A 27056-nucleotide genomic window follows, 5' to 3' on the forward strand; every position below is an offset into this window, starting at 1 on the left:
GTGTTTTGCAAGATTGAACGCTATCCGCCGTATCACAAAGAAATACCTGATTTATTTGACAGCGAATCTTTATGGAACGTACAAATTTTCTACCTGAATTGCAACAAACTGCAGTGGAATAGACATTCGGATCTCCTTTCTTAATATGTTTAAAATCCTTCTAATGTACAATACAACCCTCGAACACTTTATGCAAGAATGTGACTTAAGTATGCTCCATTTCTGCTGCATCGGTAATTGAAAAATTGTGATAAAACTCATGAACATTCTACCGGGTGACGCGCACAATCATGAATTTTTTCAGAATTTTTGGCTGGCAAATCGATTTTTAAGAAATCGCTGAAGTTTAATTTCCCTTGGGGGTATTATTCGAACGAAGAGAGATTAATTTGGGTTTGATGGTACATGCAACTCGCTTATCCGGCTATTTTCTGTCAAATCTGTACGAAGAGACTATAAGTCGTCGAGTAATTTCGTTGTTGCTTAAATTCCGTTTTTAATTCCGTGCGGAATTAATCGACTCCGGTCGTTTTTCCTTTTGTGCGGCGCGGTTCGCCTACTTCTTCGGCAGTTTCTCTGCGAGTCGCGGCTATGGAGACCACGAAACTCTTGACACGCTGCCAAGTAGCACGAAACCCGGCCCTCTCGGTCCTTCGCAAGCCGAAAACGCCTTCCGGCGCGGCACGGCGTCGATCGATCGGACACGCGTCGCACGAGCGGTATTTAGCGGCCGCGTGCACAACCGGCAAACCGAAATCTCTCGTCCCACCCCTGGTTTTATATAATGGTTAGGCATCCGTCGAAAGCCGGCTTCTTATCCGCGGAAAACGCTCCGCACCGCACACCGCAACCGTCTGTATTCTTGACGAGCTGCCAAATGGCACGCTGCGGAATCGATACGCGATTCCACGATCGATATCCGCTGTACAGTTGACTGAATGGACATTTTAAACTTCAAATGTTTAGCAATTCATTAAGTACAAACAAAACATTAAATAATGATGCATACAGCAATTTTTATCGGCGCCTCAGAGTCACCATTCGGTTGTTAATGGTTAAAAAGTTCCTTGTCGCGGCTCTAAGCCGCTAAATCTTGATTTTGGAACGAACTTCCAGTTGCGGTTTTCAGTCCGCAGTTCGCTGGAATTTTTTCGCAACGAGAAATTTGTCTTTGGCGAACCGTGAAATGTAATATCGGCGAATATTTACCGCCCGTTTGACAATTACGTCCGGCAGGAATTTTTATGGACGGACGTGGTACGGCGCTAGCATTTGTAGTAACGCGACCAAGAATTTCTGCGTTTCAAAAAGTAATTGCGTTTAACCGGTGAAAAAGTTTCTGCTTTATAACATCGCGGTCTCGTTGTTAAGCTCTCTTCCTCTCTCTCTCTCTCTCTGTCCGCGGGTTCGTTAAAATGCGAATAAACGCGCCGGGGAACGAGCCGGAGTTGATCGGGTTTAGCACTTTCGTTGGCATCGAACTTCGTCTCTAAAAGTCATTTATAATTAGACTGAGGAGGGGGGGTGCTCATAGCATATCTCGATCTACTAGCCGCTGCTACAATATATTGTATAGTGGCATCGAAAAGTGTTCGATCGCTGCGATCCCGAAATCGTCGACGTTTAGATTGTGATAGTTCCATAAAGGCGCATCCTACCACGGTAAATCTCGACTCATTTTAAAGCTTGAAACCTCCACTTTTACGACGCATCGTTTATTTTCCGTTGAGACGGTTTAGGATGTTGTAGTGGGTGGGAACCCGGAGACATGATTTTTCTCGAGAATGCTGAATTCCACCATCTGTAGAAACGTTCTTATAAAACGTCGTAAAGAAATCGTACATCATGTTGCGAAGGCTTGATACCAAGAGGAGACTTCAATCTTTAAATCCACGGTGGTTTCAGTCGCGAAGATAATTTTTTAATGCTTTTACAGATGTTTGAATGTCAAACATTTTCTAGGAAAAACATGTCTTCGGTTTTCCACCCACCACGTCACAAACGATTTTTTAACCGAAAATGGACACAGGCGTGTAAAATTGGAGGCTTTAAGGCTTTGAAATGAGTGCAAGAGCATTATCGTGAGATTTTTTTAGAACAATTTACGATAGTTTGAATATTAACAATTCACGAAAACTGGAACGGTAGTGTTTGTATACTTCTGATCGGCATATGTACCTGGGAAACTTTTTTCGAAAATTGTATAAATATTGTATATGTAACCAGCTATTGTTTCTGCGGGGATCCCCGGGGAATTAATTGGATTTCTACGTTTACGATGGCAGTCGGAGTGCTAAACGTGACCCGGTATTTTTCGTGTGGCAGAGAGTTTTGGTTGCACCGTTTCCGTGGCAATAAAGTCTCGCGGCGCAGCTTATTTGCATTTTCCGTTGATTTTAATCACATAAACGTTGCGACTGCAGCGTACACCTTTACGACTATATCAACTTCTACATAAAGGAAAACGGTTGCCTTTTGATTACGCGTTCGCCGTCGTCTGGGGGTTAATTTATCATCCTTCCGAGTTGGATAGCGACCCGTGCAGTACGTCAGGCTTTAGACTGCGCCCTTATGGGGGTATAAAAACGGCGCAGGCCATTATCAAGAATGCCCTAGCCACATAAATCGTTCTGCCACTTTTTAACCCTTGGCTGGCCGACCGAAATGTATAAACTAGTCTAATTTCAGTTAATTTAGCCAATTTTTTACTCGGAGGTATTCGGTCTCTCGTGAAGTCTCTGTTCTTTCCGGAGCTTCGCAATTATTTTTATCTATCTCGTATAAAAAATCGTACCACAATGAGCTTGGACTCATTTTAAAGCTTGAAGCCTCTGCTTTCACGTGCCATCGTTTATTTTTGTTTAAAATATTTTTTGGTGACACGGTGGGAGGAAAACCGAAGACATGTTTTCCCTCGAAGATGCTGCAAAGTCAAAAAAATCTGTAAAACATTAAAAAATTATTTTCGGGACTGAATCCACCGTGGATTTGAAGGCTGAAGCTTCCTCTTTCCAACAAGCTTTTAAAAATTCGTGTACGACTTTTTTACGCCGTTTTATGAGGTAAAAACGAAGACCAAGTTCGGTGGTATAAAGCATCGATGGTTACCGTCAAATTGGTAGTACAGTTTTCATTCAAAGTTTGATAAAACGACTAAAAAAAAAATCGTAGATCAAATATCAAGCTTCAGTCTTCGAGACTGTGTAAGTATTCGATGACGAGAAAAATTTTTATCGTTTCTACAAACGAATTTGGAGAGATGTAAGGAAATGATCGAAGAAAACGAGTACCTGAGCGTGCAATAGGTTAATTTCGATTGACCCACGTTGCCAGCGGTAATGTTTGCCCTTGAGCGGCTCGTGTATAGATAATGAGAAACCGGTGAGTGGAGCTGGTTGATTAGTATGACCGTCGTGGGGGTTAACGCGCGGTTCAGACCGCTCGAGTATCAGTTTTTCGATGTTGGTTCTGACGATTTCCTCGTTTTTGTTTGCAGTTGACCGAAGTGCCGCCTCCGGAGCCGACGAAGCCTCGTAAGTAAACTTTTCCACGATTGCATTTTGTCTTTCTGTCACCGGTAATCCCCTGTCGAGTGGAAATGCTCGATGGCGCGATCAAAGTCGCGGAATCCCGTTACCCATGTTTCAGCCCGAACATAACTCTCTCTGTCTCTCTCGCGCGCCTCTGGGACGCGTCGGAAACCTATCCCATTATAGACTGACGGTAACGCGCTTGTTAATATTACCAACTTTCTTGTTACGTCTTTAACGAACTGCGTATCGCGAAAATCCGACCTGCGATACGTCGGATCGATAACTTCCAGCTTACGACTGCTTTATTCACTGAGAATCGTTCGGCGACACTCTTTGGGGTGTTTGTGACGTAATACGATAGTCATTTGTCAGCGAAATCATTCTAATCTAAAAGGAATTTCGTTCGTTCGAAATATTGCCGAGCGAATTAATTATTTATTTTCACTGGTAAACCTGTCGAAACGTTGGTTCCTCGCGGATTTTGATAAAATTGAAATATGCTATAAATCTCGACATTCTGAACAACTTTTTCCTGTATAAATAACGGGCGGTCTCTCTTACTTTATTAGATATTTTCAGAAAACTGTTCAATTCGTCACAGTGAAAACATTAGGAGAATTTCAAACCACTGTTACAGGTTTTCCACTACAAATTCAAAATTTGCAAATCAATTTGACCCGTTAAGAATCTTTGAAATTAATTACTTGTTTATTTAAATCGAAGTATACATTTACAATCTAAAACACGAATCGGAAAGCAAAATAATTGATTAACCGAACTAAATTCCCGCATTATGTATTCGGATAACCAGACACACAATACAACAAACCCCGGCATTATTAAGTATCTGCCATACTAATCGACCATTGTAGGCCGCAACCAATTCCACTAGAACAGATTAATCCTCATTATCCTAGCAGTAGTAGCAATCGGCAACATTTACTCTATTCCCCCAAGCAGAAAATTCCGAACAATTTCCTCTACGATTACTACAATTTCAAAAACAATGCGCATTCTCTGTCTATCGTTCTCCGGCGAACAAAAGGGCAAGATTTGAATTGCCTGGGCTCTGGGAACTTGTCTCGACACCTGTAAATGATTCCTTGGAATCGTTACACGTGCAAACAGAAAATAACAGCGCGCCGGTGTATGCGGTATCTATTTCTAAGAAAGTTGCTGCGCGTGTTTAACGGAACAAAAGTGCGCTCGACGCAGCCGTGCGGGTCTGGTTAATATTTATAGTGCATTACACGGGTAACCCGCGCGCAGATTTTATTGTTTTCGTTATTGTTCGCGGTGCAATGTTTAGCTGCGCGAGGCGGATGGATTTTTCGGGCGCGCGTCCACTCCATTTTCGTCCGTTTCGGTTTTATCCATCGTGTTTCATACACCCTTAATATACAATCGACTCTCGATAACAAATCTCAAGGGAAGAACTAAAACCTTCCAGTTATAGAGGTTTACGTTTACTACTATTTACAAGAGCTAAAGGTTCAATTTGTGAAGATGAGTTCTTTATTACCATGCTTGTTGTTTTATGCGTCAAATCTTGTAATCGAATTTTACACCTCTTTCCATAGACCACTCTGGCTGAAATTTTGTATACACACTTGCTTCCGATGACAATAAAAGTAGAAAATAAAATATATAAAAAAAAACTTTTCAAAAACCACGCTTGTATTAAAACCGCACTAAAAAGGAGAAAATATTTTTTCCTGGCTCTCCATAAAATACGGAATCCAGTTAAATGATTAATAATATTTTTCCCCATATTTTAAGTAATTAGTTCAAAATTTCTTCTGTTATAAAATTAGTGTCGGAATAGATAGAAAAATTTAAATAGAATCATTAGTGACTATAACAACAATTCAATTTTTCTATCGATTCCGACACTAATTTTATAACGGAAGAAATTTTGAACTAATTGCTTAAAATTTTGGGGAAAAATATTATTAATCGTTTAACTGGATTCGGTATTTTATGAAGAACCAGGAAAAAAATTATTTTCTCCTTTCTAGTGCATTTTAATATAAGCGTGGTTTATTAAAAAGTTTTTTTATACATTTTATTATATACATATAGTAAATATAAACTAGGCTCTTACGTATTACTATCACATATTAAAGAAATCTGTGATTTTACTCTGCGTTAAGGAATCAACAGATTGTTGATCAATAGTCTTTTCAACGGTGACCAAAGCAGAGAATACATTTTCTTCAACAACACCGCATCTTTCTACGGAACTTCGTAAAACATTTACATAAGATTTCATTTGATTCGACTTCCTTAAAATTCAAAAATTGCAAATTCCATAAACATCCGCAGTCTAATCATTATATAACATTATATTACGTATTATCTATGCGAAACGGTTATCTGTCGTGCTCCGCGCTAATAGTTTACGATCTCCGGGACGGGACGGTCTCCCAGCGGAATGTTTTCGTGAAATTGCGGCGCTGGAATGATTTTGTACCGGGAACAAGCGTCGCGAAAAACGCGGGGACCCGTTGCGAGCTGCAAAAACTGTGAACGTCGATTCCCGGTCGCGTTTTACAGTCGCTGACCTTTACCATTAAACTCCGCATCCCGGTGTAATTTGTATTTCGCTCGTTGTTCGACTGCCTACGCGAGCGAGCCAGAGAAAAAAAGAGTTACAGCTGGCGGCGCTTCGTACAGCGTGAAAATTTTTCATTCTAACGGGTGAGTCGTTGGTTCTCCTGTTTCTCTTCGAGAAACTATCCTGTACCTCATTCTCATTAGTCCGCCAATCTTTAAAACAGCAACACTTTCAGAAAATTGAAAGGATGTTCGAGAAAGCGGTTAATCGATTTTTGATCCTCGTATGTTCCTTAGAAATTATTGTGTTCATTCCATGTCTGTAAAAGATGCAGTACTTAAGGGTTCAAATAGTCCTCCTTACGGTTTCAGTGATTAAAACTTTTTTGTAGATCGTAATTTCCCAAGAAAGGAGACAATTTATATCTATTGTATGCCTACATGCTGTCCAATAGCTGCACATTAACAAAACCAAAATAGAATTTTATTTCGGTGTTTAAGGAAATTGTTAACATACATTTTAATCAGAATCTGTTCGGAAAATTCATCACGATATTGTAAGCCAAGTGGTTAAATCAGAAGATTGCCGTATAAACTCGGCGAAATAAGCTATGTAAACATTATACAAGACAGTAGCAATGAGCATCGCTTCCTAACCGTACGTTCGCGTCTCATATTTTATGCAAAAGGTGTCCAGGCTCTTCCGAAATGCAATCTCGAATTGCACTTGCCTGCAATCATTGTAAACGTCTCGTTCCCTGGAAGTAGAAAGCGTTGTTAATAATTCGTGGATCAATGTTGCTCGAGCGATGTTTGCGCAAAGAGAGACAGTTTAAATCAGTCGCGATTCCACCCCGAAGAGCTCGTCCAGAGTGCAAGCGTAGTATTATCTTGATTTACACTCACCATTCATTCGTATTATAGTCTTTGCGCAAGTGCGCGAAGTAAACTTGGAAACAACGCGTCACGAAATTATCGAATCTTTTGAATAATTATTGTCTGTACCGCTGTGGAACGAGAGACGATAAAAATCCGGGAATTTCTCGATCGTATTTTTATTAGACGGCTCATGTGTTCTGATATTTATGAATGACACCGTGCGAGAGGGGTTCTTTGATTGATTTATCGTCCTGGAATTAGCGGATTCCTCCGTGTTCGATGGACGAACGAGTCGGAGTGGTTCATTCCACCCAGAATCTATATTTTCAGTAATAATAAAATAGGGAATTCGAAACGCATCATTTTGACTGTTGTGCTACTTTCAATAATGTAATCTTGTTCTCCATTATAACATCCCACTGTGTATAATAAACAATAGACTCTCGTTACTGCATTTATGTACCATGGCAAAACCCGCAGAATTTGATAAATACACAGCAACTGCGTATCCTCGCCGTAAAAACAATGGTAAAATAATTTCCCAACTCTCTCTCTCTCTCTCTCTCTCTCTCTCTCTCTCTCTCTCTCTCTCAGGGCATGCAGGATAACTGCGACGTCTATGAAACGGTTTTAGTCACTTTTCGACACGTCGAAAAATCCGTGTAACATGTAACAATCCCACAGTTTCGGCCGCAAATCCGCACGAAGCCGCGGCAGATTTATTCGTTCGGGCGAGTCGCACATTTTTCTTCCTTTTTTGTTTTACTGGAAAATACAAATATTTGTTTAGCTTCCGGTCGGCTCTTCGCGTTTTTTGTTTGACCGGGTTGTCCACGGCTCTCCCCTCGACTCGCGATTCTCAAATATCTGGGAAAAAACCTGTGGATTCATTGATATTCGAACGTTCCTAAGCGGTCGAGGACGAAGGGATACTGTTTCATGAATTAACCATTCCATGGTCCTCTTTTCCCACCCCCTATCGAATACAGAGCACTTTACGATTGCCATTATGGCGCTGCGAGACGGGAATTTGAATTTCCCGAGAGCAAATTCAAACTTCCCGCTACATCGATTGATCAATCGATCAAGACAGCAGTCTTCTCTTTCTTCAATTATTTCGATGTTTCCCCAGTTTTAACCAGCTAACTGCGTTCGACGTGTGTACACGTCAATCGAAATCTCTATTGCGGTGAAATAAACTTTTCAAAACTGAATTGTTCATTTTTTATCAAATAAACATGTGATTCTTCCTCGTTTCTCTCAAATGGACATGAAAATGTAGATAACTGTCGAGAGCAACAATCGACAGGAACTCTTAGATGGACACGCACCTTAAACGCGTGAAATCCACAGTCAATTGATCACTCCGAGTAGCCTAAACGCGTTAAGGGGTTAGAACAGGGCGTTTTCACCCTCGGATCTCGCGTTGATTGGCAAAGCGTAAGTAATCCGACAATTAGGGGATCGCGAGGGCCACGGAGACGGAGTTTTACGCTGCCGAGGATCTAATCTCCGAATCTCGGAGGTTCCGGCCCCCTAATTTAGCTCTCTGAGACCACGGTTGCTCTCCTGGGCCGTTTCCTGCCGAGCCGGAAACACCGGAACGCCCATCCTCGTCCTCTTTATCAGCCCGAAAACGGACTCGAGGAGTCCTCGAGCCGACTAACAGCCCGGGACAGGCTGAGGGAGCGCGTTAACCGCTTTGGAATTGCAACGCGCGTGCCCGCCAAACAGGAATGCATCCACCTGTGCACTATGCACAGGGAGAGCACGCGTGTAGGCGTTAACGAGCGAGGGCGTGATCGCGTGACCGGCGACCTTTAAGCCGGGACCGGCGACCTCGGCGGATCTCGGGGGCGAGGGCAACCGATTTCTCGGCAATTTTATACCGTGACGTCCTCCAAATGCCTTCAACAACCTCGATTTCACGCCAGGCGACCCTACGTCCGTTTCCGAGGCAGCTGATCTTCAGGAGTTTTTTGGAGGAAAATTACGCGACCGACTCTTTCGAAAATTTTTGGGACGTTTTGTAGTACTATTGAAATAATTGATAAGATTTTTGTTGGCGAGAGAGGATAGTTCATTTATCGTGGAGAGAAAAGTAATAGTTCTTCGGTAGTGGTGTTTTGTTGGGAATAATTCGGAAAAATTTGTCCAAAAACCACGTTAAAAACCGATTTTTAACGTGGTTCTCGCCGAAGTACGAGCTGAATTCACGAGAGATTAGAGCGCACGGGGTTCGCCGTTGAACCGTGTGGAGTTACAGTTTGATATTAATGCGCCAGGCGTCGACGGCCGAATAAAACCGGGTCCGATTCGCCTGGTTTTCTCGAACACCTGCCCACAGGCTTGGTGGCACGTGGAGGCTAAGGCGAGAGCACATAAGAGCGTAACAAATAACCTTCCACCTTGGTCGCGACGCTTTTCCACCCCCGCACTCGTCTATCTTTCTCCCCGTTCGGTGTCTCTCTGCGTCTCTTCCTCCTTCTGTGTCTCCTCCCTTCGGTCCTCCTTTTTTCTCTCGTGTTTCACCGTCCTCCTCTTTTCGCAATACGCCTGCGAGGACCGGCACCGATCAGACGAGAAGGCAGTTTCCATGGAGACCAAACCAGACTGTGTCTGCATCTCGGTTCGTGCTCCCATCACCACCCAGAACGCGATACCGATCGCGAGAACGTCGCCCAGGGACCGTGCCTTTGGCTAGCATGAGATATAGCGAGCAGACTGCCTCCGGGATCAATTGTAATTGCTACTTTCGACGACCTCCCATGATTTCCTAGGCCGATCATTACGCGACTGATCTTCTATTATAAATTGTTATCCGTTTACCAGCTGAAAATGAAGAATGCTCAATCCAAAAATTGCCTACGCCCGTTCCTTCCACCTTCCCGAATTCACTAGGCCAGTGGTCGGTAAACTCATTAGTCAAAAGAGCCAGACATCAAATTACTTTACGAGAAAGCTGGTTCTAGAGGTCGATTGAAACTAGGTACACCGAATAAAACTAGATATATTTTGTAATAATCTTGCTTATTGATAAAAATAGAGTAGAAACTGATGGAAAATTCCATTAAAATTCTATTAAATTAAAACAAAATACATTTATTTTAAACACATCATTCGTGGAAGAGCTTCATCCGAGTCGCAAGCCACAGTTTGCCGGCCACTGCACTAGGCTAACAATCGTTCGTTCTTTCATTCAGAATTTCGGTAGAAAAATTGATTTTTGTCGTACACGCGCGTGATGGATCGTTAAAGCTGGTTCTTCGAGTTCACTCGAGGGTAAACGGTTATCAAGTGGAAACTTAAGCGACAGCGTGAATAGTAATCTTCGCAGAAGCGACGTGCCGATTGGAGGCAGCTTTCTTCAGGAAACATTCAACCGGGCTGTGTGTTAAGACGCTCTTTTCGTGTAAACGTCCCTCTTCATGCGCTTTAACCGACCAAGTCAATTGACCGCTCAAGGCTAGTGGCCCCACCACTCTGTTTGACTTCTCCCACTATGGCTGCCTCTTATCTTTTCGCGCCACCTGCTCACATAGTTCCTGTTAGGCAGCGTGAATGCCCCGTTTTGCTTACGATATTTCGAACAACTGCAAATATTTCCCTGGGCTCATCCAATTGCGAATAATGCCGAAGAGTCTACCTACAAAATCGTTCTGAAAGTAATCCGACTCCCTTTCATCCCCACGCGTAATATTTCACTAGGAATTCACTTGAACTCTGTGGCGCCACTTAGAATTGCTGTATCATTATTCTAAACATTTAGGTATTGTATCAGATATTATACCAATTTCATATCCATAAAATTTAAAGAATCATAAGGAATGGAAATATTCTAGGTCATCAATTAACATCGAGTGAATTATTGGAATTCTCACGCTAGGGAAACTTGCTCTATCATTGAAAAATCTCTACAAGTGATAACTGACTAGCAAATATTAAGGAGAGCAATAAGCGTCACCGTAGAAAATTAGGATGCAACAATCACTGAAATTTGAATCACGCAAATGATTTTTAAATGAATTATTTCCTCGAACAGTGGAACAGCAATTCAAGTTAGATCGTCGTTGAAAGATCCCCGTGAATGGTAACTCACAAATTAGGAACTAATGGGAAATTAACATTGAGTGATTTATATTCTCACACGAGGGAAACTTACTCTATCATTGAAAAATCTCTACGAGTGATAACTCACCAGTAATAAATGTCTGAAATATGAATCATGCAAATGATTATTAAGTGAATTATTTCCTGGAACAATGGAAACTGGAAAAGTAATTCAGGTTTCGCCATCGTTGAAAGATCGCCATGAATGATAATTCACAACTAAGCGCAAGGAACGAAATAAATCTCACAGAAGAGAATTAGAATTCAGCGATTACCGCAATTTAAATTACGAATTGATGTGAAATTCAGATTGAACGTGAGTGAATTATTTACCCAGACACAGTGCAGTAGCGCTGCGAGACGTTCGCACTTTCACGTTGATAAGCGATGGTAATGTTCTTCATTTGCATGCAGAAAATGTTGTAAACGTTCCATACAATAGTAAAGAAGATTTATTCACGCTTCCGAACAATTAAAAACGTCAAAACACTGTTGCATTGTAATGCGCAGAACTCTTCGGATTCGTAGATCAAGGACTTTTTATCCACGTCCGCAAGGACGTTCCCTCCAACAATGCTTTCAATAATGCAAATGCGAAGCGATAAACTTGTTAATCGATGCAAGTAAATTCTTACAAAATCAACACTTATCGTGACAATGATACTGCTCGTGCCTGCGATAAGTCTCTGCCATTTTTCCGCATTCAGGACTGTTTGCATCTCGAAACATTAAATATTCCACTGCATAAAAATTGGTTTATGTTGGAGTCGTATAAAGTATGAAAATAGCTACATGCGCAGTTGTATGCTTCCGAATAATGCAAATTGCGCTTCGTGAACGAAAATAATTATTCAAATAAAAATAAATTTTTTTAAAATACCACGTTTTTAAAAACGGACTAAAAAGTATAACATAATTTTTCCTAGCCCCACATACAGATTCCTAACTCCGTACAGATAGTCCTGAAAATTTGTGATTGTGAATTTTTAATAGCTATGAAAATATGTACTTGTAGATTTAAAACGGAAAACATAGGGCGCAAGATAATACATACAAGTAAAGAGTGTAGAGAGTAGCTGTGCCGTTGAGAAAACTCGCACAACAGTTCATATTATTTGCAGTGGAATAAAATTGTTAGTGATTTAGGTAAACTATTTATGCATCAATTATCTATTGCATGCGCCCCACGTTTTTCGTTTTAAACCTTACAAGTATTTTCATAGCTATTCAAAATTCACAATCACAAATTTTCAGGAAACGTGGTAAAATAGGACTCTTGAGGGAGATAGCGTCCTAGATCGATCTTATATCTAGCGTTTTTGACTTGTGAGAAACGCCGTGTTTCTATGATCGAAAAATGAGATGGCGAATCCTGTAAAAAGGAGTCTACCCCCTTAAACTCTGTGAAAGTGTTCCTCCAACTAATTTAATTAATTATTTCCGTCACAATTCTCGCAATGAAAAAAAATATGCTGATATTCCTCAAAGATGTACGAACATATCCCCAAAATTTCAAATGGCTACGGTTGCTGGTTCGGTTTTAAAAAATTATGTTCGAGTGCGACGTTGCAAGTGTCTAATCGGGAATCAATACATCTTCGAAGTATCGAGCGTGGCGAAGAGAAAGACGGACAGAATCGTGAATAGAAAGAGAGAGAGAGGTGACGCGAGTAACGAGGACAGAAGTCCTCGATCAACGATATTAATTTATCGGCCTCGTTTGTTCTCGTCGCGAGCCAGGAGCGACAAGACGGGCTGAGCGATTGAATATTAAGTGGCGGACTCTCTGTCTGCTCCTCGGTGAAGTTCGCCCAGGGGACTTCCTGTGAGCTAGAAAACGAGGCTGAGAGCAGCGAGATAGTACTAGAAGAGGACGAAACGTCTGCCAGACCGGGACGAAGGAGATGTACGAAGCTGGAGAACGCGCGGGGTGGAAAGAGGAAACTAAATCGAGAGAAACAGAGACGAGGAATAGAGGGAGGAAGGACGAAGAGAGGGAACAGTGTTCGAGATAGTGGGAGGAACGATGTTGAAGAGGGACGGGGGGGCGGCGAGAGGGCGGCTGCCGGCGGCGATTTCAATAATTAATGTCACGGGAATTGCTGCGCACCGGCGATGGTAAAGGCGGAGAGCTACTACCGCAAACTTGAAATTCCCTGTCGCGGTATTCAAGGCAGATCGGTCCATGGATAATTACTGCGATTATCCGGCGGACAAGCCGGCGAAGTCCCCGCGAGTTTATCGGGCCAATCCGAATGAAAACTTCGCGAAGGAGTTGAACCTTCTTCTTCTTCTTCTTCTTCTTCTTCTGGCGTTCAAGCTGCTCCCGGTGAATTTCTTCCGCGGGAAACTTACCGCCCATCTCCAGTTTCCTGCCGGAAATGTTGCAGTTCTGATCTGTTTGCACTTTACGGATCGTTGTGACTGCTGTTTTTCAAATACAGTGCGTATCTGAAGTTTAGATATTGTTTTGACAAAAGCGTACCCTCCGATGAATCTTCGATTGACTTTTTTTTTATCGTATGTTTAGAACGCTTTGAAAAATTACGATTACTACTAAAACTATTCGTACAGTATCTCACGCGTTAATTCAGAATATTAGCTTTGTAAAGCTGGAAGGATCAGTTTAGTAAATAACGTCTAACTATGTTGAAAAAAATGCGTATGGTGGAAATAAATTTTTACAACTTTCTTATCTGGGCCAATAATTTGAAGGATGTGTTTTGTGGACTCGTATAAATTATGTACATTTCATTGTAGGCCGAAAATCATGAAAAATTGCACGAGGGAATAACAAGTGTGATTTTCGCTGATTTAATTAACGCTTTCTACAATAATTTCCGCGCCAAAAAAAAAAAGTATTCCCGTACTCTCCGAGGTGTGTCCAATCAAGCCACAAAGTTAGAAATTAATGCGTCCACCGGCGCGATCGAAAAAAATTCTGCAACGCTCGCTGTCGTCGCACGGTGTCCCTTAATTACGGTGAAAGGGTTTATTGGATTGCAAAGACGCTGCGGGGCTGTCGTGACGCGTTTCAATTTGTAGAAGCTGCTCGGACCCGGCATAATCGTCCAGTTTTCATGCCGGTAAAGCTGGTTTCAACGGTCGCGATATTAAGCAGCCTTCACATGGTTAGATTAGGATCGGGAGAGAGCCGCGCCGCGGGCGGTTCTCTCCGCGATCGCCGTGGAACACGCGACCGGACGCGAAATAAAATAATTAGCCGCACTCCGCGTAACTAAGGGCGCTCTCGGAATTAATGCTCCAACAAGGAATTAAATGGGAACGCGCGCCGCCTAATCTCCGCCGTGGATCGCAATAGTAATCGTCGCGCGCGAATTTCTTCCGGGGAGCGAATTTCGCGGCGAGGGTGGGCTCTTTGCGAAAAGACGTAAATCTGCCTGCGTACAAGCCCGAGCGAAGGTCAGACCTGGAAACGGCGAAACTTTTGCCCTTTCGATTACTATAGCACGCCTCGCTCCTGCTCACAGTCTTTCGTGACCTGCGAAGAAACTTCTGCGAGGCATAAAATTACTTTCTGCGAGGGCGGTTTCGCTTTACAAAAATCAGCATTCAAGTTTGCGCGCGGACAAATTAATTCTTGTCTGTTACGAATGAATAATAATAATTTTTCTATGAAGAACTCTCGAGTTTGATTATTATGAAAATGTTTATTTTGTATGAAGATCCGCTGTCTGCTTAGTTAGCGCAAACTTGGACACCACACTTTTGTCTTACACCGATTAAATCGCTGCGGTTGCACGGAATTTTTACGGCAGCAGATCTGCCACTCGACGCGGTAAAGTCTGTATCCTCGTTTCGCAAATTCTAAACAGAATTGAAACGGAAGTAGCGGTAAAAACACGAAGATTGGAGGAAGTTGCGAAGTATCAACCTCCGACGCGACTTGATCTTGACGCTGCGAGCACGCGATTACGATCCAGCCGGCAATTAAAACGCGATGGGTAAAAGGAAGCATTATCGCGCGTCGTCGCGGCAAGAGCGAGGGACGAGAGGATTACGTCGGACCAGCGTTTAACTTTGCGTATTCAAAGGATCATAATTCCGGCTGCGAAAAGTCTTGCTTAAATATCGGATTAATTGGACACGGTCAGAAGGTCGAGGCTTCACTGATACCCGTGTGTTTACCCTGTCTTTAGGTAGATTTGTTACAAATATAACATTAAAAACAATTGTACTGCTGTCGCATTTAATAAGGGTTATTAAACCATTCGAACTTGATGAATTAGACGAATTTCTTCGTATGTGTTCAATGATTTTCAATGGTTGGAAATAATGTATTGCCTTAAATTCTTTTATTCGGTGAACCGTGTGTTATTGATGAAATTAAGGTGTGAATAATTTATTCAGTGATTATCGTTTATACATTCACGAGGTGGAAATAAACCTCAAACGTGTACAATTGTATGTAATGCATTTTTTCTTTAATGTACTGTTTGATAAGAGTTTCTTTCAGCGTTGAAATAAAAATGATAAAATTACCTTTTATGCTTCGTGCAGAGCTTTTTCGCAAAGACGCTTTTCACGGGTTGACACTTGTTGCCAATCGATACTTGGGTCCGAGACAAAAAGCATGCCGGATCCGCGGTTTTATCTGACCGATAATCGCGGGAATTATGATCGTCGGTAACTGCCACGGTAAAAAGAGCCGCTCTCGCCGAGAAATCGCGTTTAGATAGACATTTTACGAGTCCCCCCATCGCAGACGCCTCTCTCTCTCTCTCTCTCTCTCTCGCATTTACGATCGCGTAGGATAGGAGACGTGCCTCGGAGAGACCGGTGTTGCAACAAGCCGCGATAAAAAGCTGCGTGCAGGTTCGAGCCATTGCTAATGCAGATGGACACCTAACGGCTGGCCTTTCGAACGACTGCAGTTTCTGCTTGGGGAGCTGTTCCGCGATCGGAGACGCGTTAACGATCACCTGTTCCTTCGATTTTATTAACCCTGGGTAACTAAGCTGTCCGTCAGGTAGCTTTTTGTCTGGGAGACCGGGATGGTGGTGCGCTAAATTGTGATTTGCACTTTAATGCACATCTAGCAAGCGCTGCAATAATTATTGATGTGCTGCTTCGTGAAAATATGAGGAAAATTTATTCAGTCACATTTTTGGGAATTATTATCGTAATGGACACGTGTCCCAAAAAATGAATTCGTTGAACAGATTCTCCGTAAACGCAGCGAAATTGAAGTTGTAATGATAAAAAGTACATTTATTTTGGAAACGCAGGAAAATTGAAATTATAATGGTAAAAGTGCATTTAAAATTTATGGAAATTCTCATCGTAAAAGATACGTGTCCCAAAATATGAATTCGTTGAACAGATTCTCCATAAAAGCAGAAAAATTGGAATTGTACTGGTAAAAGACGTAAGAAAATGGTAAAAGTGCATTTATGGGAGATTTAACGTGGTTACAAGCGAAATTAAAAGGTTCTATATTTGGATTTATCAATCGAAACATTTGACTCGTAACGATCATTGTTTCTGCTCTTAGGTATAGTAATTGTGCGTGGATATTCTCTTGTCGGCAAACAATCGGCTCCATCGATCGTATCGATCGTGTTCGAGTGCAAACACAGAAGTGCATTATGATTCTACCGCTGCCAGACGGAAATCATGTTTCCGATGAATTCTGCTGCAGCATGCTTATTGGATTTTGCGTCTTCTCGAATTCGACAGTTTCTACGTTGACTCGAGATGAGGTGGATTCCGTGTATAGATAAAATGTGATTGATCAAAATTGTCAACGGGTTGCAAGGAATTTTACATTCTCATTCCTTTCAGGAAGATGAAGGATTTCCCGATTGAATTATATCGACGACGTATATTATAATGAACGTTCGCAAAAATTGCATAAATATTCAAACACTTTCGCTGCACCGCATATAAAGTGCGCGTTCTATGGAAATATTAATTTCCATAAATTAGATCCCACGAATTAGAAAGAGACGTTTGTTTCGTCGACAAAGCGATTATGCTGAATTAATATTAATACGAGGGGTTCTCCTCATTACTCTTTGTTGAACCAATTATTTCATTATGCTTTTGTCGCCTGTGTCTCACATAAATGCATACGGAATAATGAGAGTAGAGGTATTTCTGTAGAATTCAAATGATCTGCAACAATTGCAAGAAAAAGAAGCCGAACGCAACAATGTAAAATATTACACCATTCAGATTCCGTTGGTAATTTCCATTACGCGAATTACGTGATTCTACATCGGACGCAAAGCCAGCTCCGGCAAACCCGAAAGTCTATAGATCACGGTCCGACTCGAAAAGTAAATTCATTGGCGGAAAATGCAGTCTGGGGCCGGGTGTGCACTTTGACATTTGCCCGAATCGATACCTGTTGAGCTGCGTTCGGCAGTCGGAGGACACGCGTGCAGCTGCTATTATTGCGAGGCTTCTGGTACGTACACGTGTACGAGCGTGTTTCTTGTGCGCGTGCTCTGTACGTGTGTGTATCGGGAACCAGTGTGTATGTGTGTCGATGCGCGTGTATCATGATGTCGGACCATGATTGGTTGAGACGCGATACATCATCGATAAGGCACGTTTCAGACTTTTTAAAAAATGGATCTGACGAATTGTTAAACGAATTAAAAAACGTAATCATGACGTAAATGTCTACTGAACCCCTTCCCACAACATTTTTGTTACAGTCACCGTGACTAAAACGTCTTCATCCCCAAAAATGCTATAGAAGCTACATTTACTTCGATGCTTACATATTGATTACCAGACTGCAGATTTGATGCATTTCTGACAGAAATGAGTACGTACAATTTCAGACAGTGGAGGTATTAAAAAGATTTAAGGCTACCAGTTCGCCTTAATAAGATAATTAAAAGAAGAATGATATTTGTATTTGGTTCCTGTGTCTTGCAATCAATGCAAACATTTTTTATTTTGCATAAAGAATCACTGTCTATTGTTTATTCATATTTGTTAGACTTTGTTCAAATCTTAATCTAGTCTGCCTCGTTAAAATACGGCAACGGGTTAAATTAGTTAAAGCTATATATCGTACCAAACTCTAACTCGTTATCTAAATACTAAAAGTTAGGTTGCCTGTTTTCCCGATACACGCGCGACAATACTAATAATAAATGACGATACAAATCGTCATTTAACTACCGGAATAGCAATTACGTCTGAAAGACGTCGGAAGCCGAGCAGAGCCGACGTAGTCTCTGAAATATGCTTGCATAATTAATCGAATTATCGGGTCGACGCGACGATTGTCACGCGGACAACACGCGCGAGCCGCGTTTCGATTTCAATTAATTCGAGGGATCAGTTTTATTACCAGGTCCACGATCTCCCTCTCTCTATCTTTCTCTCTAGTGCGCCAACGCATCCCCACCTGATTCACTTACCACGCCGCGCTCGATAAAACAATCGCAATTATCCAGTCAATCGCGATTTTGATGCTTCTTATTTACTCGGGGGTTGCCTGCACCCTTCCACCATGAGAGTGGGCTCTAATGGACCAAGTACGAGTGGTTAATCATCATCTCTTTTGACCAAAGGCTCGTTATAACGGGATTTTACGCGTTTAGTTCGATACGATACTGAAATCTCAGTTGCGTAGATTAATTTTAATTCTGACGCTCGTTATTCGACGGTAGCTCCACCCCTTTGGAATATCGTATAATGCAACTCATTATTGCACCCCGAAATTTACTATATGGATAATGAATTGATGAATTACTATCGAATAACAATGTTGATGAATTTTGTTCCACTAAAATTTCTGTTATCTATTTCTTCGATCAAACGTTGCTATCGCTTTTTAAACATGAAGGGAAATCCGCTGTTTGTGGCCGAAAGTATTTTAGCGTTATTTCAAAATTAAATGTTACAGTATGCCAAGGTCGTTGAATTCTTTTCGACACCAGCTACAATATTATGAAGTCAGAAATATATAGTAACATTTAAAAACCCGAGGTGATCTCCGTTTCTTATAAAAAACATTTTTCCAATATCTTCATCTTGAAAAATTGACTTTTGTGAGGCGTTCGGAGTCGTCAGTTTCAGAACGACCGTTTCAGAATCGTTGTCCAGCAAGCCTAAGCGTCGCGAGCATGGTCGGAGGCCGTAGCCGACGCGTTTACACGTCGTAGGGGTCACACACGTGCCGAGCCAAATTAAATATTGAATATTGAGACCCCTCCCTCGACAAGCCGCCTCTCTCGTGTACCCTATCGAGCGGAGTTGACCTACTTGTCCAATTATACTACACCGGGCTGCCCCCGCGAAGTCGTTAAATCATGACTTTAGACTTTAGATGGAACCGGTGGATAGAGGATGCACCACACGCGTGTGCAACACCCGTGGCACCTCGGTTTATCCCCGATCCCGATCGCACCGACGCCGAATCCTGCTTAATTCCGGGCGTGGCCCCTTCGTTAACCCCTTTGCAATTTAATGAACCGGGATTACCTGCTCGGCAGGTGTCCGACCGCCGCGAATCTGGGTTAGAACGATTCCTGACGTGCCACAGACCGGCAAACGATTTTCTGACCAGTTCAGAGACTGGCATCGACTTTCTATGATTTTTCTAGCACCCTGGTTTGTTCAATAATTTTTTCAGCATTTCTTGGCTAGTCACATTCAAGAAGAAATTTTAGCAATTTTAAAGTTTAAGAGTAGGGATACATACAACAAGAGTTAATTACTCGCATGTGGTACTAACAATCTAAAACAAAGGTGCCGTCTACACTAGGAAATATTTATTTTGCATTGAAGTAGTTATTTCATTGAATAAAAATTTATTTATGTTGGAGTCATACCGTCACTCCGTATCACTCCGGCATAAATCAATTTTTATCGAATCAAACAGCTACCTCGATGCAAAATAGATATTTGCTAGTGTACTCGACACCTTTCTTCATGCTTGAAACGCTAAATTTAAAGTTTTGAGATTGTACTATACTATATGCGAGTAATTAAAAGTTGAGATTGTAGAACCGACAGCGTTTTTGCGGAGAAACGGACAGAAATTGGAATGCATCCTCGCGGCGCGCACCCAGCTTGTTTCAAAGCTTCAATCGACCCTAACGAGTACACAGTGGAGAATTTATAGTTAGAATGGACAACGGAGGATCGGTTCGTGCCGGACATTTTTATCGGGCACGCGTTTCCCGCGCGTGGCAAGCCGCCAGATTTATCGGATCGATCCGACGAGCCCCGCGCGCTAATGGCTATCGCTACGCTCGTAATCGATTTGATAAGCATCGAATATCAAGTAATGGCTATTATGTACTCGACGATGCGCTAAAATGGACGAATTTAACTGATCCACGCCGCGAGGGTGGCTGAAGGGAGAGAGAGACGGTAATCTCGACGCGAAGGGTAGTGCATATTCAATATTTGCGGTTCGATTCTGAAGTGGTCGGGGTAAATACTTCGCACGGCCCTCAAGCAACTCCCTGCGAGCCCTTTGTCCGACCATATTTCTGTCAACCCTGTCGTTCCGACGCTCGTAACACGATTACCTTATCCTACGACCGATGTTACGATACTTGCCGCCTAGATGGCAGTTTCAACCCTAAACTGCACGTATTTCGTGTCTCGATTTTTCAAACGGCTGCCACAGCTCGCCCTTTCACGCTGAGCCTCCTGGAAGTTCTGCGAAATATTGTAGAATTTTACCAAGTTCAAAATGACTTGCTCCTGATTTGTTCTTTTAGAAATATTAAAATTATAAATGTATTTCTGAGAAATTGTTTCAGTGCACTTCTATATTGAAGTACATATTTAAACAAACCTGGTGCGAAATCTAAATAAATGCAATTTTGTCGCTATTATAAGGCAAAGTTTGCCAATTCCATGTGGATTATTAAGTTTGCAAAGTATGGAAAGCCAGAAATTGCGGAATACCTCTACGATAATTTGTAGAAGTATTCCGCATTCGTAGAGGAGGTTTTGAGTGGTTCAGTGAAGCGAAGACTTCGAAGAGGAATGGCGGTGGCATTTTTATCACGAAGTGTCTTTACGGGCCGTAGGCTGAAGAGAAGGCGGTGCGGAGGCAGTATTTATTTAATAGCGACGGGATTGCCGCGCGTGTCATTTTCCCGCGTAATCCGCTTCAACTTCTCTGCACTTTGTTCATCCCTTAATGGGTTTCTGAATTCCCTTCGGGAAGCAGCTTTCGGTCCCGAGGCACTCCCTGCTAGTTGCATCTTGTACTTCTTTGAACGGAACACAGTGGAATTCTCCCCGGCAACCTTTGAGGCGATCAATCTACGACTTAAATAACTCTCGCTGTATAACCTGACGTCTCTGCAGACTGCATTCTGCCGTCGTTGCATCCCTCTCTTTCTCTTTCAGCTTTAAAGACCGATCGACAAGACGCGTCGCGATGGCTCGCGTTTCTCCGTTGACGCAATCTGATAATGGAACACGCGTTTCGACGCCTGTAATAATCAAAAGAGAGGTGAGCTAATCGTGACACTATCGCTCGGAATAGTCAACGAGATACATATATGTATGTATGTGTACCCCGACGAGCTATAATTACCTACAGTGTTATCAGTGCTACCGTGCCGCGATCTCTCTCTCTCTCTCTCTCTGTCTCTCTCTTTCTCGATCAGTCATATCAAAAATGTTCACCGTCGATCGTGACACATGCTGTCGGTGGAAAAACGGTTAATCGTGTCATTCGTTATTCATGGAAAAAGATACATCGTTCCATTATGATTAAGGTTCTATCATTTATCTTCCACGTTTTCACAGTTTTCATTCATGCTCGTGCTCTTCGATCGACGCACTCTTCCACGATCGATTGGTAGAATGGCGTCGTCGCATTAGATCAGACCGGCCGGATCGCAGCCCCAGGGCGTCAGTTATGTCATCCGAATGTCAGCATACCTCTGTCGCGCTTACGCCGTGTTTCTGTCATCCCGATGCCCGCTTGGTGTCCGCTAATTTGTACCGTTTGATCGCGTAAGTGCGAGATGACGCGCCTCCAGCGATACACACTATACTGTCCTATATGTACTATACTTCTGCACGCGTCGCGTCGCCTCGCCTCGCCGCGCCGGGATCATCGGCAAATGATGTCGCGTTTCCTTCCATAGAACGCATTATCAGCACGCGAGCCTGTAATCTTCCCTCCGCGACAAGACTCCGCTTGTCTATATCGATCATTCGGTTAATTTATTCCGTGGAATTCTTAACGAGCCTGTCGCCTCGCTCTCTTCGACTTTCTGCGAAAGGTTCAACGAGACGACGATAATCATTAAACTGTCTCTCTTATACGATAGACGTGCAAAATATCATTGTACAAAAATATATTGTGCATTGTAGAAAATGTTCTTCCAGCGCAAAAATTCGCCAAGACAATCCTCGAAAAGCGGGAATTTTTCGCGGAAAGATCCGCAGATCATAAACCACGCAAGAACAACGAGAATTTCATCTCTGGCTGCGTAACAACGGCGGCCATACCCTGTAACAGAAACCATGTTCGCATACAGTAAAAATTCATGGGATTTCCAGCGATTTAGATTGCAGTACCTGCTTCCGAAACCTGTATAAACTGCGAGCACCACTTTAGAAAAGTAGTTTGGATAAACGGAGTTCCAACTATAGCGTATATCCCCGACTGTGTATCCTCATTAAATTCTATACTAAGTTGCCTCCCACGCGCAAAAAGGGAACGGACAGTCGCGTGGGCGTCGTTTGACCAGCGTGAGCAACCCTAAGTCTTCCCGTGCAACCACCCACGCTTCTCTCTGTCGGAAGCTCGTCGCGATTTCATCCCCTGAGTAACTGTTTCCACGCGTAATTCTAGCGAACCGGCCGCCATTGCTCGAGCTTCTTCTCGGTCCAGAATCCATGAGAACGTAGCGTTATGCATTCTACAGTGGTCGAAACAATATCGCTTTTCTGATGTAACAGTGTGTTTCATGTAGCATTTCTATCTTTTATTATTATTAAGTGATTCGTTATTAATTAAGTATTATTGATTAAGTTTTAATAATTCGTTTATTAATCGATATCACAAAATTTTGGAATTTTCGTGCGAAATAAATATAGGTTCACTTAATCATTTTCTAGTTGAACTTAAAAATGTATTACAGATGCAATTACAAATTAATTGATTCATCAGAAAACTTAATATGTAGTTGGTCCTCCGTTGTTTTTCATTACCTCAAATATCCTTTGTGGCATTGAGTCTATTAATTTCTCTAATCTGATCTGACCTGAGCCTCTTTGATGCCATTTTTTAATCCATTAACTGTTGCATATTGTTTGCCATATTGTAAACTTTTCTTCACAAAACGCCCAATAGAATTTGAATGGAATTAAGTGCTGGACTTCTTGATGGCCAAGACCTATAATTAGGGGCGTGATCAAGTACCTCGGAAACAGGTTCGAACTTTGATTGATTGAATTCGAACTCTCTATAAGTACTTCGAAAAATATGTATAAATAGTACTCCTAAGAATACTCGAACCTATGGCAGATACTTCCGAACCTTTTACAAGTACTTTGGTAAATGGAAGTAATACTTGCAAGTATACTCGAATCTTGGTCGAACAGATTCGAAACTTTTATGAATATCGTACCAGAAATTCTCTCTAATCTTTATATTTTTTACTTTTAAAATCAATTATGCTGTCCGTGAATGCGAAAGCAGGAAATATCGTGGATAAAAAAATTAATAGGCTACCACCAAGTATTGTAAATGAAATACTATTCTTAAATAGTTACGAATTTAATCAATAAAATGCTTAAAACCCACTACATATGCAGTTCTGATTTCCAAGATTCGGGTACTATGTACATGTAAAAGATTCGATTCCTATCAACATCGAAGCACTTGTAAGTATCTTTTCGAAACTTGTAAGTACTCATTCCGAGGTTCGATATCAGTTTGTATAAAATGAATACTTTTCCCATGAAATGAAACTTTGTTATTGAAATTGATTCGGATTCTTGAGTATATATTGAATTTGATCCCATCCCTACCTATAATTCCTTTGAGTCTTTTGTTCGTCGCGACGAGTACTATGGATGCAATGTCAAGGTGAATTTTTGGACATATAATTTTGAGACACCCTGTACAATCTACCCGACAAGTTCAGAATGTTGTCTTCAGAACAGATTTTTGTGGAGAATGAATTCGGTAATCGGTGTTCGAAGGTGATTTCGCGCATCGAACCGAGATTCCATCAATCGCCCGCTATCAAAAGGCTGCAGAAAGAGAAGAACGTCGGAGAAGAGGCTACGTGTACACGCGCATCGGCCCGATCGAGCGGAAAAGACGGTGCCTGCGCTTCCAAGAAGCAAATTGCCGGCGGCGAGTTGGCCTCGGCGCGCTGAGAACTTGGACGCCTCTGTACTCGCTCGGCCGAGGAGAAAGAGATGCAGTTTATTGTCGTGCAAAGGAGGCAGAAGTGAGGCGGGGCCAGGAGAGACCGGGTCCATTTTCCTAATAACGTCGGGTTCGGCCGAGGCCAGGAGAAGAAGACTATACTCCTCTTCTCTCTCCTTCGCTTCTTTTCTTTTCGTTCATCTTCCGGCAATGTCTTGAGAGGTTATTCTCGTTCAGAAAAAAAAAAGAAGGAATTTCTCCGCGTTTCCATAGAGTTTCTGATCTCGGGAATGCGTCTGCTGAGTATTGTTGAGAGATTTGGAAAATTGACCGGGCTGTAGAGGTTCAAAGGTCATGACACACCTTTCATAATTTTTGAGAAAAATACTTGGAAAAATTCTGACTACTACTTTAATCATGCCGCAACATCTTCGCAAAACTTGTCATACCTGAAGCTATCAGTTCTCCAGAAATAAATTGTCAAAGATCGCGTGAAAGATGGGCGTCGAGAAGAGCCACCCCTTTCGTGTTTCGTCTGAAATCGCGCCCTTAGGGTTCTCGACTCCCGCGCGTCTTTTCATCTGTTCGAACTGGCTTTTCTCACGGTGAACAGAGAAAGAGAGAAAGAGTGAGAGCTAGGGGCGCCCTTTGCTCGATAAATAATCGGACAAACGTCTGGGCGACGACGGAGGAGGAAGCGGCGTCGTAAGATAATGCGGCTGGGTAAAAACCGAGACAGAGGCGCGTTTATGGTATCGACCGTGGCTCGGTTGAGCGTTGGGGACGTCTCTTTGAGCCTGTCGGACCGAGGACTGTTCATTCGTGGCGGGGAAGAAAGGATCGTTAGTGATCGGGTCGACTAGAGTGGTCCGGGAGTAGAAAGAGTTTCGAGAGGGGGTGGAATTTATGCGCGAAATCCGCGCCGGAATTTTATTCGGGGGGTCTCTTACACACATTCGCTTTCTCTGTGTCTCTTTCTGTACGTCGCGGTTTGACAAAGAAAAAGGGACCGTCGTCCTCTGCGGAAGAATGGAAGAAAAGGGCGCGAACCACGAGACCAGAGGGTGCTGGCCAACTCGAAGGGACTCGAGCAGGCGAAGCGAAAGGGGTCGATAACATGCATCCTCGCGACCCTCTGGCTTCATCTCTCTCTTTCTTCCTCTATGCAGTGTCTATCTCTGGGTCTCTTTCTCTCTCTCTAGCGCCCCGTTTCGCCGCCTATCTATTCCGCCCTCGAACACCCTCGAATCAGCCCGCGCTAGCAGCTCGGAGTTACTTAACGTGATTAAATCCTCCCTTCCGCCCGTGACGGCCGCTTCCTCTCGCCTCGATCCGTCTCCTACAGCCTTTTCTCCACCCTTTATCCTCGAACGATCTCTTCCTCCGGCTCGATCGAGCAGCCAGACCGTTAACTCGTTTGCGTTTTGTCGGCGAAACGGCTGCAATCGTTAAAAGGCGCAGCGAAGCCATATTTTTGGTGGTTCTCCGGCGTTACTCCGAACGGACAAATCTTGCGGTAGTACCAACTGATCGTGGTGTTGTTTATTAACACTAAACCTTCAACTCACAATTATTGAACTTATGAAGTTGCTTGCATGGGAATTGATTCGATACACTTCTTTATCCGAGCACGTATTGTAACAGAAATTGTACAGAATCTAAATAAACAGAGGCTTGTCATTTTGCTGAGCTGAAACATTTTAATCGCTTTTAGTGCTCGGTGTTGAGGCAAGGAAAAAATAAATATTAGGTTGCAGGGAAAGTTCTGTGGTATTTTCAAGAAAACATTTGAATCAATTTATAAAAATATATGTTTAATATTATTCAAAATTACCTGCTTATTTAAAATGCGACAGAACTTTCCCTCCACCCTAATATAATGGAAGATTAGAAGAAATAGAAGTGGTGGTTCGCTTAATTTCCAGACGAAGAAGTACAGATAGAAATAGATAGGGTCTTTGAAAAAGCGAGGGAAGAGTGTATCAAATCGGCACGTGTGGCGAGTAAAGGTTAATTTTCCAGCGAACTCTACCCAAGTGGATTAACAATAGCCTGGAAAGGAATAGAAATCCGCACGCGCTCGTTACATCTCGCCTCGAGAAGCATCTATATCGCCACTGAAATGAAACGAGGGTGTAAAGTTGTCAGGCAACACGGCTTAGAAAAATGTAACTGCTGAATATTTTAGAAAATTGTGAGGAGAGAAAGCCGCAGGAAATACGTCGGTACTTTCTCTCGTAGGTGGTAAAGCCTTGGGGGTTGTAAATCGTCTGACCTACTACCCCCTCGAAAGTCAAGAACAGTGTAAGAGCGAACGTCTGGGAGTACAGATCGAATCTGCTTCGACGAGAATAGAAAACTGAATTACATTCTGAATGTATTCAATTCGAACGAAGATCTTCGTTGCTCTCTTATAAATTATTTATTACAATCTGTTCTTCGTTGTGGGTGGACGTGCCTCGGGCACGATGGGATAATAACGTTGGATTAACGATTTCATTACAGAGCCACACTCAATTAGATTGATAGTAATAGTCTTTTAGGGAAGGTTAGGCAACCCTCACAGAATATTGTTCGCACCCTCAAATCACTATCCTCCAATCACGACAGTGGGGAAAATCCTGTCTAGA

The 27056-nt window shown here is 42.5% G+C and overlaps 1 protein-coding gene across 8 annotated transcripts in view; it reads left to right on the top strand.

Annotated features, from left to right (window-relative positions):
• Positions 1-27056, top strand: part of Lilli (AF4/FMR2 family member lilliputian) — a 292861-nt gene that overhangs the window by 222128 nt on the left and 43677 nt on the right. For all 8 annotated transcript variants that reach the window (XM_076426703.1, XM_076426705.1, XM_076426706.1 and 5 more), the window contains one exon: positions 3497-3533. In XM_076426703.1, coding sequence (XP_076282818.1) covers positions 3497-3533 — 37 coding nt within the window. The remainder of the gene's footprint in view (positions 1-3496; positions 3534-27056) is intronic.

Source organism: Lasioglossum baleicum, chromosome 6, assembly GCF_051020765.1.
Source record: "Lasioglossum baleicum chromosome 6, iyLasBale1, whole genome shotgun sequence".
NCBI classification, from domain to species: Eukaryota; Metazoa; Arthropoda; class Insecta; order Hymenoptera; family Halictidae; genus Lasioglossum; species Lasioglossum baleicum.